The sequence below is a fragment of the Erinaceus europaeus genome, chromosome 6 (genome assembly GCF_950295315.1).
Source record: "Erinaceus europaeus chromosome 6, mEriEur2.1, whole genome shotgun sequence".
Lineage (NCBI taxonomy): Eukaryota > Metazoa > Chordata > Mammalia > Eulipotyphla > Erinaceidae > Erinaceus > Erinaceus europaeus.
Genome location: NC_080167.1, coordinates 72,017,394 through 72,034,920, shown reverse-complemented (window position 1 = coordinate 72,034,920; position 17,527 = coordinate 72,017,394). Strand labels below are relative to the sequence as shown.

Sequence of the window (17,527 nt, the reverse complement as noted above, 5' to 3'; positions counted from 1 at the left end):
GTTGCTGGGGATTGAACCTGCAACATTACAGCTTCAGACACAGAAATCTTTTGTGAAACCATTATGATCTCTCTTGGGTCCTAAAATATATATATTAAAGTTCAGTGGTCACATTTGCAATAATTCATGTACGTGGAGTGAATTACTTAGAGAATTTGTTTTTTTTTGTCTCCAGGGTTTTTGCTGGGGGTCTGTGGCAGCACCGCAAATCTACCACTCCTGGTGGCCTTGTTTTCCAGTTTTTTTCCTAGTTGTTATTAGTTAGGAGAGAGAGAAATTGATGGGGGAGAGGGAGAGACAGAGACCCTGCTTCACTGCTAGTGCCGCAGCCCTCCTGCAGGTGGGGAGTGGGGGCTCGAACCTGGGTCCCTGTGATCGGTAATATGTGCACTTAACCAGGTGCACCTCTTCCCAGCCCCCAGGAAATTGCTCATATAATTTTAATCATGTTTCAGGAGAGGTGTAGAAAGAGCACTACTACCTATATCCACACGAAGTAAAGGACCAGATTATCTGAGAAGCAGTCTGTTTTTAAGAGAAGTGAATTAGTGTAATAGAATTAGGAAGAGTAGTAGCTAAGAAATACAAAAAAACCTACTAACCTAATTAATTACTAATTACCCTGCTCAGCTTTAGCTTGTGGTGGTGCAGGGAATGGAGCCTGGGACTTTGGAGCCTCAAGCAAAAAAAGTCTCCTTTCATAACCATTCTGCTACCTCCTTGGCCCCAAACAATAACTTCTGCAAGCTAAGACAGTTGAGCCCATGTATGTGTACCACACCAGGCCACATGTAGCCTGGAACTTTTCACCCAGTTTCAGATAACACTGCAAAATGCTCATCCCCACAGACTTCACGTCTCTCCAAGACCGAGAGCTTTATCTGCCGTAGTGTATGCTCCTTGGCAATCTAGCTGTAAAATGGAGTGACGTTTTACTGAAGGCCCGTTGTGTTGACCGTGCTCTGTGAGGCTGTGTCCTGCATCTGCCTGTCACGCCCTGCGGCTCGTGTGGCTTGATGTTCTGCAGTGAGGTGTTTTCAGAGCAGCACTAGGCATCTCCAGCAGAAGTAGCCTTAATCTGTCAGAGGAGTCTGTCTGGGGATGCACTGAGGTGTATAGTTTGTAACCAGTCGTATCATTTAGTTTTGTTTCTGTTCAGATAGTTCCCCTGAATACAGAATACGGACTTAAGTAAATGGAAGTCTCGATAATGTGTAAGACTAATGTAGTTCTTTACAGTTCATCACCTCTGATTTTTTTCTGCCTTATGCAAGACCGCAGCGAAAGCAAAGCCCATACCTGATCACACCAAGAAGACTGGAAAAGCAGAGAAGAAGAGAGACAGAGGGAAAGCTGAAGAGCCGGAAGAGTAAGACAGACGCACACTTGGTGTCGTCTCTTTGCGTCTCACTTTACACCAAGCTCTGGCGCTCGGGTCAGCAGGCCTGTTAGCAGATGTCTTCAAGTCACATCAGCAAATACATAGATTCTCGTAGCTGTCGCTGGGCTTTACTGCTGCAGCTGACACTTTGTATTTTCAGACAGAAAAAGAGAGGCAGAGAGGGAAGGACTCCACAGCACCGAGGCTCCCTCTAGGCAGTGGGGCCAGGCCCAAATCGGGTGGCGTGCGTGGCGGGTGGTCCAGGTGCTGTACCTGGGCGGGCTGTTGGGCTGACCCCAGACATGCTGCTTTATGAGCAGGCCAGGAAACAAGTAAAAGTGGGTCAGGGGAAGAGAGAGAGCACACGATGTGGGAGAGTCAACCAACAGAATTTCCTGAATTACTTTTGGGAAAGAGGAATTATTTTCTTGATGGTTTGGTTAATAATTTATAATTTGTATGTTAACTACCTAGTCCTGCCAGTTCTCCTTTATATATTTATTTTAAATCAGAGTACTGCTTATGATTATGGTGGTGAGGGGGATTGAACCTGGAGCCTTGGAGCCTCAAGCATGAGTCTCTGCACAGTCCATATGCTATCTACCCCTGCTACAGTTACATTTTTAATGGTTGCAGATATTATGAAGTGACTTTACTAAGTAGGTGGATACCTTATTTTATGTAAAAAAGATTTATTCACGAAGAAAGATAAAGATCCCACAGAGCCTTCCGTCTTGTGTGGCGCCTGCTGGTGATGGAACTTGGGCCTCACACATGCGCGTCTGTGCTTGGCCGCCAAGCCCCTCCCTGGCCTTGAATGTTGTCTTTAATAATGTAAAATGAGTTTTGCATTTTTCAATTTGCTTGGTCACATGCTAATGAGAAACTCACTAAATATTTTGCATCTTTGACTCAGCAATTAATTAAAAATGACTGATGGATTATTAACATCCTCAGGTCGCCCTGTGCTTTCCTGTGATGATCGGGCTGACGAGAACTGAGCTTGATAAGTGTTATTCAGTCATCATTTAGCTTACATAGAGTTTAATTTGACATTAAGCACATATATGTATGTACATATGTTTTGAATGATTTTATTTCTCTGCAATAGTTTACTCCTAGAGAGAACAGTCATGCATTTTAAAGTTCACGTGTTATTTACAAACATTTCTAATTATAGGAAGAAGTTTCTAAGCAAAGAATCTAAAACCAAAGAAGATCTACTTCAGATGCAGGTAGCATGCACTCTCTCTGTACATCTAAGTCTGACTGACACTCTGTTAACTTTCTGTATAGACAGCATGAGTGGACTTGTGAGTAGAGGTGTGTGGAGGTGAAATATGTGTAGTGTACTTTCTTCCTGACACTTTTTGTTCTTGCTGGTTGACTTTTTAAAAAAAATTTATTTATTTATGAGAAAGATAGGAGAGAGAAAGAACCAGACATCACTCTGGCACACGTGCTGCCGGGGATCGAACCTGGGACCTCATGCTTAGGAGTCCAAAACCCTGTCACTGCACCACCTCCCGGACCACCGGTTGACTTGTTTTTGTTAGCAGCTTTCAGAAAGAAAACGTAAATGTGTGCATATTTGCTGTCAAGGCCATGAAGTTGCCAAAGTTGACTTTATAGATGGCATCATGGGAGAAAGAATATCATCACAGGAGTTGAAACAGGGGCACTTCCTTAGGCACATTTAATTTATTTGCCATCCCTAAAATATATAGTAGTTTCTGTATTTTTTTTAAAAAAATGTTAAGATTGGAGGATTCAAATAAAAACTTCTACAGAAATTGTAAACTACTGTTTTAATACATGTTGCTGTCTGCACATGAATGTTTTAAAATCAAATAACGGGTCGGGCGGTAGCGCATGTGGTGCGAAGCGCAGGGACCGGCATAAGGGTCCCGGCTCGAGCCCCCGGCTCCCCACCTGCAGGGGAGTCACTTCACAGGCGGTGAAGCAGGTCTGCAGGTGTCTGTCTTTCTCTCCCCCTCTCTGTCTTCCCCTCCTCTCTCCATTTCTCTCTGTCCTGTCCAACAACAACGACAGCAATAACAATGATAATAATAGCCACAACAATAGTAAAACAACCAGGGTAACAAAGGGGAGGAGGTGGCCTCCAGGAGCAGTGGACTCGTGGTGTAGGCACTGAGCCCTGGCAGTAACCCTGGAGGCAAAAAAGAAAAAAAAAGAATCGCATAACAAATTTGAGAAGAGAACGCTAGTTCTGCTTGACAGGGTACTGTGAAAGGCACAGATACATAGGTTGACAGGGTACTATGAAAGGCACAGATACGTAGTGTTGGTTTCTTGCAGCTGCAGCTGCATGAGAGCTCCAGGCGCCTTCTCAGTAGTGCTTGTTTCGCAGCTTAGTGCAGCGTTTTCCCATGTTTCCGGTAGTTTCCTTCTCGCAGCCAGATACATGCTGCACTGACTTCACGGCGTGGTGTTGAGCGCTGGTCTGGTATCTTGCTCAGCGCGGGCCTGTCCAGCTTCCCCGGCACCATTTGCTGCACTGACCCTCCGTGCATGTCATGGTTTCGGCATCTTTGCCATGTAGCCTGTGGCTATTATATCCAGGAAGGCTTGTATCTGGGCTCTGGGTTCTCTTCCATTGGCCCCTAAATCCATTTTTATCCCAGTACCACACCTTTTTTTTCCTTCCAGGAATACTTTGGCTATTTTTTTTTTTTCTGATTCCACACACATTTTTAAATAAGTTGTTCAACTTCCTTGAACATTATCATTGGGATTTTGATATGGATTGTATTGAATCTATAGATTGCTTTTGACAGGATGGGTATCTTGGCAGTATTTATTTTTTCAGTCTGTGAGCAATCAGCGTTTTCCCATGTCTTTGTTTTCATTCTCTATTTCTTTTAATTGTGTCCTGTAGCTTTCACTATAAATTCCTTCCTCTTCTTTGTGAAACTCACTCTCTAGTGTTTTTATCTCCTAGGGATCAGTTGTAAATGGGATTGATAGCTTCAGTTCATTATTTCCGGTAGTTTTCTGGTGTCTGGGTGTGTTGCCATTTCATGGGTGAATTATGATAGTTTGATTCACCATCTTGGCTATCCACCGACTCTTTGGAAAGTGGTAATTGTGAAAACACCAAACATGAACAGTCGTCTCCTGTTTGCAGAAACTAGCAGGCTCTCTGGAAAATGAGAACAGAGTCCTTCAAGAGCAGCTCAAGCAGGCCTTACAGGTAAATGACATCATTATCTTTTAAAATAGTTATCAAGTGAAGGAAATATCGGTTAAGGACTAGAGTCATTTGATTTTGTAAATAAGTAGGGCTCTATATTGTGTTCTTTTGCCATGGTCAAAATGTATTTAATGTGTGGAAATATGTCAACAAAATGTAATAATTATTCTTATCCAAAAAATAAACTAAAGTCTGGTAATATAACTTATTTAGATAGTGTGTTGCTTTTCCATGTGTGGAACCAGGGTTTGAGCCTGGCCCGTGTCGCATGGAAGGAAGCTGTGGTGTTGTGGTCTCTTTTGTGTGCTCTCTGCTTCTCTGTCTCCATCTAAAACAAAGCAAGAGTGAACAAAAGCCTAGCAGTAAGTAAGCTAGAAAGACAAGTGGTCGTCGCCAAGCAAGAAGAGTCTGTCGGGGGTGCCGAGCAGTGGTCTGCCTGGTTAAGCACACATATTCCCATGTGTAAGGACCGGGGCTCGAGCTCGCTCTCCTTACTTCTGGGGGGACCCTTTACAAGCAGAGAAGCAGGTCTGCAGGTCTCTTGTCTTTTCCTTTCCCTCTCTCCCACTGCCATCTCAGTGTCTCTTTCTTATTCAATCAAAATTTTATGAATGTATTTTATGAATATATAGCTGAATATATTTTTATGAAGATCCTTTGTAGTTCTCAAGGAATGGATAACGGTCTCCCAGACAGAAGACACAAGTCATGATTCAGACACACATGTGGCTGATAACATACTAGTGGACTAGCCACACTAGCAAACGCAGTGGAGATGATAGGCCATCTTTAGTAATGATTTTTAGCATCTCTTTGTAAAATGTGGATGAGAATTTAAGAAATGGAACTACCTAACATTTGTAAAAGGCGAAAGATTTATGCGATCTGCAGAGAAGCCAGAGTATGGACTACCTGACGTTTGTTGTGGTGTATTTCCGTTCCATCCATATGAACTGATTCGTCCCCCTCCCCGACTCCCCGCACCTCCACCAGGGTTATTAATGGGCTCAGTGTCTGCGTGATGCCACTACTGCTCCCAGCAGCCGTTGACTTTTAATTAATTAATTAATTAATTAATTTTTAAATATTTTATTTTATTTATTCCCTTTTGTTGCCCTTGTTGTTTTATTGTTGTAGTTATTATTGTTGTTGTCGTTGTTGGATAGGACAGAGAGAAATGGAGAGAGGAGGAGAGAAAGGTAGACACCTGCAGACCTGCTTCACCGCCTGTGAAGCGACTCCCCTGCAGGGGGGGAGCCGGGGTTCGAACTGGGATCCTTATGCCGGTCCTTGTGCTTTGCGCCACCTGCGCTTAACCTGCTGCGCTACAGCCCGACTCCCCAATTAATTAATTTTTTATTGCGACAGATAGATTGGGGGGGGAGAGAACAAAGACAGCCGCAGCACTGCTCCACTGCTTATGGGCTCCCCCACCTCCACCCCTCCACACACAAAGAGAAGAGGTCAAAGCAGTGGCTGCTGGGAGTGCGGGCTTGTCTGAGCTGGAGACCCAGGATGACCCTGCTGGCAGCTGAGGGAAAATCATGTGATTTCTGAGAGCTGTGTCACTGGCAGGACCGCTTTAGGGGAAACTGACTGACAAAGATCACTGTCTTTTTAACAAACAGGAAGCGGAAAGAGCTAAGATTCAGCTTGACTATTTCCTGAAGGAAAGGAAGGACTTGCTCGAGGCCAAGAACAGGCCGGCGGAGACTAACGCTAGTAAAAAAATAGCTGAAACTCAAGATTCCAGGAAAAAATCCCTGGAGAAAGAAGTAAAATTGACAGCTACAGATTCAGGTGGACAAAAGACAAACGATCCCCCACGGGTAAGAAAATGAGCGCAATAAAGACAGTGGCCTGAACTTAGGAAGCTAACCTTTCCCGTTACTCCTCCCTACCCGCCTGCACTTGAAGTGTGTGTGCTTTTGCTGAGACAGCTCTGCCTCTTTCCTCCTGGGTTTGTGGCTTGGTTAATCCTTACACACAAATCCATGAACTAAGCACGTGTTCATTTTGAATGATCCTGGAAGCAGCCGAGACTTGAGAGCCAGAAAACTCAAGTGCTGACGAGGCCTGGCCGTGAATTGACACGACTGGGGGAGACCCGGGGAAAGGGGCTTTCTTGGACTTTGTTCCCTCGTTCAGGCTTTAGAAGAGTGTCCCAGCGTCCCTGTCTTAGTGTGTGTAGATGTAGATACAGCTGTGGAGAGTGAAGAGAGGGCGAGCAAGATCACTGACCACGCCGCTGCACGCGGCCAGCTGGACAGCTGTGGGGAGTCTTGCTTCTTCAGTGTGACTTTATATTCTTTCCTGGCCTTGTCTGCAGATCATTAGAAACAGTGGGCCGCAACCAGCACAGGATAAAGTGGCAAATAGGGTAAAACTGAACTAACAAGCCGATACTTTGAAGAGAAGAAACCGACTCAGTGTTTTTGTCTTTTCTTTTCGCATTATCGCTTAGACTGTGACGCACTCCCTTTCTTCCTGGGAAGATAATGAAAAAAGTGCTATGAGGAAAAGTTAGAGTACTAAAGTTACGTGTGTGTGTGTGTGTGTGTGTGTGTGTGTGTGCGCGCGCGCGCGTATGCGTGCGTGTGCGTATTGGGGGGGTTCCTTTTGGACTGAATTTAATTCTAGAAATCGTGGTGTTTTTTGTGAGTTGCTTTAAGATGAGATAAAGGGGCAATGTTTCACTGAAAATGTGCTAGTCCTTTTACATCATATGTATCTGTAAAGTACGAGTCATATACGTATGTATTTTACTAGTCATTTATGCAGTGAAAAGCAGCTAAGAGACTTCTGTGCTGAAGATGAGCCAAGTAAGAATGTTAAGTGAAACACCCAGCACCACAGTGGTGCTTAGTCAGGCGTGAGGTGCATGTGTTTCTGGCCCTGACATCACGTCTAAGGTAAAAATCTTTATTTGAATTTTAACCCGCACTCTGTTAATAATACAAAGTTTTTCTGATGTGTTTTCCCTTTTACTGAGGAAATGGCATTTCTCCAGGACTGTGCCGCCTCAGGTGCACGAATGTCACTTCTCCTCCAAAGCTGTACCCGGCCCCGCCCAGGACCACCGTTTTCCACTGTGGCCCACCCCCCTGTCTGTGTCCCCCACCCTGCAGCCCCAGACCTACAGGTACAGGTGAAGGAACCATTTCTGTTTTGTCCGGTCTTTTCAATTGTTTCTAAATCCCCCAGGTTTAAGGTTAAGAGGGTGATCTGGATGCTATCTGTCCCCTCCAGTTTATTTCAGTAGCATGACTGCCTCCTCTCCTGTCCACTCAGCGGATGACAAGATGTCATTCTTTCTTAGGGCAGGAAAGTGTTCACACTACAGCTTCCTTGCCCACTCACCTACTGTCAGGCATTTCCCTAAATCTAAAGTAAGTGCCCCACTTATAGCAGGTCACATAGAGGGAGTCTTAGACTAGGTGAGAGGATGTGGGCCAGCTCTTTGTCATTTCAGTCATACCACTCAGTCGCTGGTGCTGGTGACTTCACCACCTCTAAACGACACGTGACTGCTTTCTAGGGCACTGGGGCCTCTCATCTGCAGGGCCACTGCTCTAAGCCGTTTTTTCCATGCTTCACTTTTTAGAGAGAGACACACACAGAGAGGGACACCACAGCAGCACCCTGCCAGGTGACCACACACAGCACCCGGGGAGCCGCACACAGTGGTGGGGTGCTGTGTCTCCACTCTCCATTTCTCCTCCCCCTCCGTTCCCTTTCCCTTTCCCTTTCCCCCTTCTTTTTTTTCTCTCGTTGTAGAGGTGACATCAGTCCGCATCACTGTGTGTTTCAGGAACACTGTCACACACCTTTCCCACGTGCTGAAGTTGCACCTCAGCTCCCGGAGCAGATGCCTGTGCGCCAGGATCTGTTGGCCCTTCCCGCCCTTGCCTGCCCCCCGTGGTCTGAATTTAAAGCTTAGCTTGGGAATACTTTTGTCTGTGTAAATTAGCTTATCTGGTAGTTGGTCTTTCTCTTGCTTACTTTCACACCCCCTGGTGTCATATATGTTGTCTCAAGTGAAAGAGTTTCATCCCTTCCTTTAAGCATACTTATTTAGTGAGAGAAAGACACCCAGGGCTTGAGCTTGGGGCCTCACAGTGTGCACACTTTGCTCTGCCATTGACACCCCTCTTGACCGAGGCACCACTCAGTTACTCTGCGTCTGCTTGACCCACGCGTTGGCCACTGGACACTTGTGTTGTTTCCATGTCCAGGGTACTATGCATGTCACGATATGTAAATGCACATTTAGAATCAGTGTGCTGCTTCCTTGTGCAGCTGACTAGGATGGAGTTGTCGGCCCCCAGGGTAAGTCCAGCTCAGCACGTTGAGGAAGCTCTAGGCTGACTCCACAGATGCTGGACAAGCCGTACATCTCCATAGTTGTAACTTCAGTGAGCGTTGTCCTGAGTCTCCTTGGGTGTCTAACCCACATGGCTTGCTTAGTTCTGCCATACCAGGAAACCTGCCCATGGTTTTGTCTTTTTAAAAATATTTATTTCCAGGGCAACAAAAGGGAATAAATAAATATTAAAGAATTTAAAAATATATATTTGTTTCCATGAGAGAGGAAGGAAGGGATGAAACCTACAACCTCATAATGCAAGATCTGTGCTCCCTGACTCCAAAATTCTGTCTGGATTCATTGCTCAGCGGACTCCCTGTCTCTTCACTGTTGGCTGCTTTGTGTCCCTTACATGGATCAGGGCAGACGGCTTCTCCCATCCCTGAAGCAGCAGCGGTGTTGTGTGTGCATGGATCAGTGTAGACGGCTTCTCCCATTCCTGAAGCAGCAGCGGTGTTGTGCATGGATCAGGGCAGAAGGCTTCTCCCATTCCTGAAGCAGCAGCGGTGTTGTGCATGGATCAGGGCAGACGGCTTCTCCCATCCCTGAAGCAGCAGCGGTGTTGTGTGTGCATGGATCAGGGCAGACGGCTTCTCCCATCCCTGAAGCAGCAGCGGTGTTGTGTGTGCATGGATCAGGGCAGATGGCTTCTCCCATCCCTGAAGCAGCAGCGGTGTTGTGCATGGATCAGTGTAGACGGCTTCTCCCATCCCTGAAGCAGCAGCGGTGTTGTGCATGGATCAGGGCAGACGGCTTCTCCCATCCCTGAAGCAGCAGCGGTGTTGTGCATGGATCAGGGCAGACGGCTTCTCCCATTCCTGAAGCAGCAGCGGTGTTGTGTGTGCATGGGTCAGGGCAGATGGCTTCTCCCATCCCTGAAGCAGCAGCGGTGTTGTGCTAGAGCTGGTGGCTGCCGAGTGCTGAGCTAGGCTACTGACTGTGGACACCGGGCTTCTGTTGTGTGCACTGGATCCTGATCCTCACTCGGCTCAGGTAAGAGCTGGAGGAGCAGGCACACGGGGGGCAGTGCCAACCAGCCTGCTGAGCCCTGACTCAGTGGGGCCGGTGTTTCCTGACAAGAGTACGGCTGCTGCATTTGTCTCTGCAGGAGCTTGGGCGAGCCGGGCCTGGGGAGCTTGTATGCTGTCCACTCGGCCAGCTCCACGCGGGCTTGCGGGATCCGGGGCTGCAGGGGCTGCAGCCGGGGCCCACAGGTGAGCTGGGCCTGTGTGAGGCTACAGTCAGAGGCGTGAGGGTTCTGCGTAGGGCTGAGCAGTGTGTGGGCCAAGAGGTGTAGAGGGCGGTGTGAAGGGCCGAGGCTGCTGGTACAGGAGGTCAGGGCTGCGGGCCCAGCGGGTACTGCGAGGGGCCGGCAGGCTTGGCGGGGGACAGTCTCACAGGCCACCTGGCGGAGAGTGGTGCCGACAGACCTTACTGGCAGAGGAGTGCAGCCCACAGCGGGGCCCTTGTTGCTGGCTTGGTTTGGAAGTCTGTGGGGTCCCGGCAGACGTGGGTGTGATTGACTTGCCAGTGGGAATGTGGGGATGAGGGGCTGTGGGCCTGCTTGCCTGCGTGGGGCGGGGGAGCTGGGTTCTTAGGGGTCCGGCTTGCTCGAGGGTGCAGGACTGCTTCTAGGTGGGGACCCTCCCGGTGGCTGACCGTCGGCCTCCTGCCAGCTGAGGCGGAAGAGCCCTGAGCCGTGTTCCCTCGGCATCCAGTCGTGTGGAGGGTGGTGCCAGTGTGGTAGCCGCCGGTGCCGTCAGCAGTGAGGTTGTGTGAGGCGTCCAGATGGCGCCTCCCGTGTCCCACCTTGATCTGCTTCCCAGTCGTGGCCTCCCCGGCCGACACTTGCGTTTGGTCCCGGAGACCTTCGTCCCCCCGAGCCTGGTACCGTTGAGCACAGGGCACGCGAGCCTGTCAGCCTGTGAGTCGGCTCCTCAGGGGCTTTTCCTCGCTCTCTCTCCCGCGTTCATATGCACACATGCAGAGGACCGCACGGGCGTTTATTTTCGCCCCCGGAGTTATCGCTGGGGCTCGGTCTACGTCACTCCGCCATTCCATCTGACCACTTTTCTTCCTTCTTTTACTTCATTTGCATAGAAGCTGAGAGACAGGGAGATAAGAGTGTAGTGAGAGAGGAGAGAGGGACCAACAGTGCTGCCTCATGGCTTGTGCAGCCCCCTGCCCTGCAGATGGGGCCCAGGGGTCGAGCCTGGGTCCTTGTACACGGCCGCTTCATGTGTTCCACCATGGAAGCCATCCTCGGTCCTGAGACGTATATTTTATTATGTAGCTACGCTGGCTTTAGAGATAATGAGATAGAGATCATGGTTTATAAGACTTCAGAATGCAATACCGTCCCATGCCCACTGGCAAAGTGCCGGTAATTCTCCACCCAGCAGAGCGCACCGGACAGCCTGCACCCTCCCCTCCACCCTGTGCCTTGGGCCATCTCAGTTCTCCACCAGAGTCTCACTGTTGTAGCTTTTTATTTTGACTTCATCTGTTTGTTTACTTGGTTTATTCTCCACATATGAGTGATCTCATCTGGTGGTTAGCCTGTTTTTGACTTACCTCGTAACCCGATCCCCTCCAGCTCCATTTGTGTTGTCGGCATAGGCCGGGCCTTGCCTTTTTTATAGGTGAGTAATATTCTACTGTGTATGTCCCATATCCTCTTCATGAGTTCATGTGCTGCTGGGACTTGGGTGTCAACAGGACTGCGGTCAACACCGTGTGCGTCTGTCTTCTCAGTCCAGTGCCACACTGTGCTTTCTGTTCTTTTTCTTCAGGATTCTGTGTATTTCATTCTCTTTGCTTTTGCTAGTGTTCCCCCCACCACCACTTCTTAACATTTGTCTGGTAAAAAAAGAAAAAGCAGAACAAAATGTACAGCGTTAGTTTTCTCTTGCTGCGTAATAACTTCTTCCAGAACCAGAAATGTAGGAAACCAGTGTGCTACCTCCTAGTGTTCATGGGTCCTCTGTCCCAGGGTTTTTCCCAAGGACATAATAAAAGTTGTCAAACACCAGCACTGGTAGTGCAAGGACAGGGAGTAGAGTCTTTTTTATTGATGTATTTATTTATTCATTTATTTCCCTTTTGTTGCCCTTGTTTTTTATTATTGTAGTTATTGTTGTTATTGATGTCATTGTTGTTGGACAGGACAGAGAGAAATGGAGAGAGGAGGGGAAGACAGAGGGGGAGAGAAAGACAGATACCTGCAGACCTGCTTCATCACCTGTGAAGCGACTCCCCTGCAGGTGGGGAGCTGGGGGCTCAAACTGGGATCCTTATGCCATGTGCACTGCTGCGACAGGGCAGAAGCTTCTCCGGACTGAGCTGGACTCGATTCCTAACACACTGTGCCTGCACTGTGTCAGTGCAGGGCTAATCGGGCAGAGAGGAAATGCCAGGGCTAAGCTGGTGGGAGAGCACACTGGCCCAGCCCCTGTGGGACACTGTCTGGAGGGTTCTCAGAACACTAGAAATAGGCAAAATAAATAGAAAAATATTCGTTCGATATGAGTTCAAGTCATAAACAAAAGTATAAGGCAAGGGGTTGTGAGGCTGGACTTAGGGAGGCTACTTTTCCATTCAGGGTGTGAATAATAAGATCAGAATAAGAATGATTTGTTTGACGGTTTACCTTGTGTCAACTGGATTTCCACTTAGGACACGTGAGATCTGTGATGAAGACAATATCAGATTTAATCACACCAAATATATGAATAAAAACTCAAATTATTCAGAAAAAAATACCATTTGAAGAATTTTTTGTAAGTATGACAGTTTTGCATGATTTTAGTTTCTAGAGCTACGGAAGTATCCTAATGGCATTGTAAGGCGTTTTAAAAGACCTGATAGCCTCCACCCAGTCTTAGATGCTAATAGAATTTCTGAGGTACTGCAGCGGGAAAGTCTTCCAAGCCTTCAGGCAGAGGCTGGGAACACAGTCAGGAGATCCCTCCTGAGCAGACACACAGTAACGTGCGTTTTGTTTGTTTATTTTGTACTTTACAACATTTAGCCATTTATTCCAGCTGATGAATAAATTGGTATCAAATACAATAGATGTTAATAATTTAGTGTTTTGGGGAGCTGGGCGGTAGCGCGGCGAGTTAAGCACAGGTGGCACCAAGTGTAAGGACCGTAAGGATCCCGGTTCGAGCTCCCTCCTCCCCACCTGCAGGGGAGTCGCTTCACAGGTAATGAAGCAGGTCTGCAGGTGTCTATCCTTCTCTCCCCCTCTCTGTCTTCCCCTCCTCTCTCCATTTCTCTCTGTCCTATCCAACAACGATGACAACAATAGCTACAATACAACAACAAGGGCAACAAAAGGGAAAATAAATATAAATAAACAAATAATTTAGTGTTTCAGATGATATACCTTGTTAGCTCTTAAGTACTGTGACATTTACACACTTTCTAAAAGAGAAAATGTAGGCTACTTTTTGGTGTTTTATTTTTAATAGTAACACAGACAACCTACTTTTTTCTAAATCTGTCCTTTCCCCCAAACCGCTGGCTGGAGTCATGGTCTACAGGACGGCCGCTGATGCCAAGCCCAGTTCCTTGTCTCCCTGTGACAGGTGCCTCGTGGCACTCACCTCGTCTCTCTCCACACACATACCAGTGACTGCCACCCCCATATCATCCCAGAACATTTCTAAATCATTAAAAACAAGATTTTCCCAAAAGGCCGTTGAGCACACAAGAATAGCTTTACTAAAGAGATGTATAGCTTGCTTTTTCTCCATAGATTACATGACGATTAGCTATTCAATTTCTTAAGCTCATTCAACAAATGTTTTTGCCGCTTTCATATACCAGGTGCTCATATGCCAAGATCCGAGCATTGGACTTAACTGATAAATAACACAGAGAAGAGCTTCTCTTGTGTTTGCATTGCAGTGGGGAAGAAAGGCAATAAGCCAGAAGATAAATGAGCAAGATAATTTGAGGGCAATATATGAAGACACTAGGATGCCCTTTCTTTTTTTTTCCAATTTTTTTAATTTATATTTTTATACATAAACAGCATTCCCACCACCAGAAGACTGTGTCCCAATCTAGGATTCCCTTTCCGATAGGAGGGGTCATTTAGACTGGGAGATCATGAGAGTTACCAAGAATAGAGACCCAAGAACGAATAAACTATTTTAAAAATGTTGTCTCTTTCCATTTTTTACCAGAATAAACTTCTGTAAATGAAAATTCAGTGTACTACGGAGATCTCTAGAGATTTCATAGTCATTACACAAGAAACATTAATATTAACAGAAGCTGGTATGAGAGAGATTTTATGAAGGAACCCTTGCAGACTAAGGGTAGGTACTGTTGCTGTTCTCTGGGGATGTGCCTGGGCTGCGCACCGCTGGGGTCACTGAGGAAGGACTGCTTCACACCACACTGCACTTCACAGGATGGCAGGGGCTTGAGAGAGGAGAAGGGACACCCGGTCCACCGGGGAACAGTGAGGGACTCCTGGCTGGGGAACGGGCTTAGTAGTCAGCAGAAAGAGAAGCAGCCAGAAGGGCAGGGGCTCGTCCCTCGCAGCTCGGTGAGCACTGCTCTCCAAGCCCGCCGGCTCTGCCAGGCCACCGACGGGGCAGGTGACAGCGTCCACCTGTGGTCTTGGAGGCCGCCTGCTTCGGCCGCGCTCTCCACTCGCTCTGGGGACGCGCAGCTCCGATGCCACCTGTCCCCACGTGTCGTCTCGCCGGGGAGAGCGGGTGAGGGAGGCACAGACCTGTCTCCGAGCGAGCAGCCCTGCTTCCTGCATTCTGCAGCGTGTGCTGACGAGGTCTCTGCGCAGGGAGATGAACATTATGCTCCTTGAGGACCGCCCTCCAGCATTTCCCTGAGCCAGACGTGTCCACGCGCGACAGACCTCTGCTCCTGCGGGGGAAGGGACCGAGCGGCTCTTTTCTGGGGCACTTCGGCAGGGACACCGACACATCTCTGCCACCAGTCACCTGCAGGGTGAGGCGAGGGTGGCTTCAAAGGTGCCGTGGGTCCCTCTTGATGGGCAGATCGTGGTTCGAACCCTCGGACTGAAGCGAAGGGGTGGAGACGAGGAGAGCTGGTGGAGACGAGGAGAGCTGTGTGTATCATCTCTTGAACTGAGTTTCCACTGGTCGGTAGTAAGGGGGCTCCGGGCTTTGGCCAGTACAGAGGGGCTCTGGTAAAGCACCTGGGACACTTGGGACCAGCAGTGTCACAGCTGTTTACATTTTGAGAGTCTGGTGTAGACGGCAAGTAGAGTCAGCGTGAGGGCCAGCAGTGACTTCTGTATCGTGTGTGTGTATTTAACATACTGTTTCTTCACGGTGGGGTGGGTATGAACAGTAGTCCAGACCACCGTAGAGGGATCGCTCACACACCTCTGACTGGCTTGGCCATGCTAGACATTTCCGTTTGATTTAGCTCTTGCTTGTGGGCGTAGGCGTTTGAAAACAGTAGGGTTTGAGTTTGCTTCTAAGCAGCTGTCACTGTCTCCTGGGGGAAGGGGCCGTTCACAAAAGTGTGTAGTGTTTCTGTCCCGGATAGCCCAGTGGTCTGACCACATGACCAAACCCTGCAGTCACCGTGAGTCTTTGTTCTGACAGTTTACTCAGAACTTCGTCTAACTGCTGAGGCTGGACAGGCCTGAGGAGGCTGTGGCCCTCCATTTAAGGCCTTGGTAGTAGCACGCTGATTCTTGGGTGTGGAGGGTTTTTTTCTTTTTTTTTTTAATCATCAGAGACAAATTGAGAGGGGAGGGAGAGAAAGGGAGAGGGACAGAAAGATGCCTGCAGTCCTGCTTCACCATTCATGAAGCTTTCCCCCTGTAGGTGGGGACCAGGGGCTTGAACCTGGGTTCTTGTGCACTGTGATGTGAGAGCTCAACCAGGTACACCACCTCCTGGCCCGTGTGTGTGTTTAAACTAGACAGATGAGGGTTGCAGGCATTCATGGCGTCGTGCTTGAAGAGCAATTTACCCTCCCCTCCCGAGAGACATTACTGCCTATGCCTTAGGACACGGGCAACAGTTCTTCACAGCTTCCTAACCTTGACCAATGGGTGCTTATCTGCCCTTTGTGACTGTACGCCTACTATGAGGTCAGTTATCTAGAACTTTGATGTCCAGTCTGTAATCTAATAAACTGCAGACCCTTGGGAATGAAGTGCAGAATAGCCCTTGCATGTGAGTCAGCCCCGAGACCACTCCCACGGCTGGGAGACTTCACAGCCTCAGGAATTGTCACTGTCACAGTTAGGGCTTATCATAATGACGGGAAACAAAAGAAAGGACACAGGGAGAGGAATCTAGAGGTAACCGGGCATAAGCTTCCCAGATGACTCCTCCAGCAGGGGTCACACAGGAGGCCTTGATTCTTGCAGCAGTGGAATGATGTGTAATATGTCCAGTTCTTTAGGGACTGTGCCCAGAGTTTTTACTGGAGTTGGACTACTGTGCTTGTAGTCCTGGCTCCCGGCAGGAAATAAGGTCTTCTTCATAAACCACATTACTTGGCCTGGTAGTTGGTTCTAGTGAGGCTTTTTAAACCAGTTCTGGGGGTTGTAGGAACGTCCCCCCCAACTCAAGGTCTCCAGTGTCAGCCAAGAGCCAGCCTTGACATGAGCTGTGTCTATGGATAGTAGTCTTAGTCCTGCTCTGTCTTCTCTTTTCTGGGCAGTTCAAACCCTTGACTCTTGGGCAAAGCACTTTTCCAATGAGTTTGTGATCAGGAAGACCCCACGCTTCAGGGTGAAGGATCAGACTGTCTGCACTCCAGTTATGCCCTTTTGGAGTCTGGGGCCAGCAGGGCTCAGCTACTTAAAAGGCATCTCACTACTCATATTCCGGAGAGCCAAGTGGCATCCTTTATAAATGCCCTTTCTCCCTCCTCCTCTCCCCCTCCTCCCCTCTTTTCTCTTGTCTCTCCTCCCTCCCTTCCTCCTTTTCTTCCTTCCTTTGAAGAAAAGCAGAGAGCACAGGATGGAAGCTTCCTTCAATGAGGCAGGAGCTGGGCTCAAACCTGGGCCATGCACAGGACAAAGCAATGAGAGAGCTAGCTCACCAGACCCCTCCTCAGTTTTCTGTATTGATTTTTTTTCTCTCTCTTTTCCCAAGTCATCAATTCAGGTACTGCACAACTCAGGCCAGTAAGGTGAAGCTTGTCTGACAGGCCTCTGGGATGGAGAGGGAGAAGGTGCCAGTGTTGTTGTGCGCCGCGGAGAAGAGAGAGAGGAGGTCCAGAGCGAGGAGGGAACACAAATCTTTATTTGCACTGGCACCTCAGAGTTGGGTGCTAGAGAAGCAGGTTGGGCCATGTGGAGGTAGCAAAAATGGCTGCCTCATGCAGTAACCTTTCCTGCGTCTGAGCACCGGAGTGAAGCGCTGGCAAGAGAGCGAGGTGCGGAAGAAGGGCTTTTATAGGAGCAGCTTTCACTAGAATGGGAAGGGGGAGGAGTAACCATAGCACTCCAGGATAGGATGATAACTCTGTGAGAATGGGAGGGGGGAGGAGTAACCATAGCACTCCAGGATAGGATAATAACTCTGTGAGAATGGGAGGG

General features: G+C 48.3%; 1 protein-coding gene across 2 annotated transcripts in view; it reads left to right on the top strand.

Moving 5' to 3' along the window:
• CCDC7 (coiled-coil domain containing 7) overlaps positions 1 to 17,527 on the top strand; it is a 164,907-nt gene that overhangs the window by 36,122 nt on the left and 111,258 nt on the right. For both annotated transcript variants that reach the window (XM_060192496.1, XM_060192497.1), the window contains exons 13-16: positions 1,275 to 1,369; positions 2,562 to 2,616; positions 4,530 to 4,595; positions 6,224 to 6,424. In XM_060192496.1, coding sequence (XP_060048479.1) covers positions 1,275 to 1,369; positions 2,562 to 2,616; positions 4,530 to 4,595; positions 6,224 to 6,424 — 417 coding nt within the window. The remainder of the gene's footprint in view (positions 1 to 1,274; positions 1,370 to 2,561; positions 2,617 to 4,529; positions 4,596 to 6,223; positions 6,425 to 17,527) is intronic.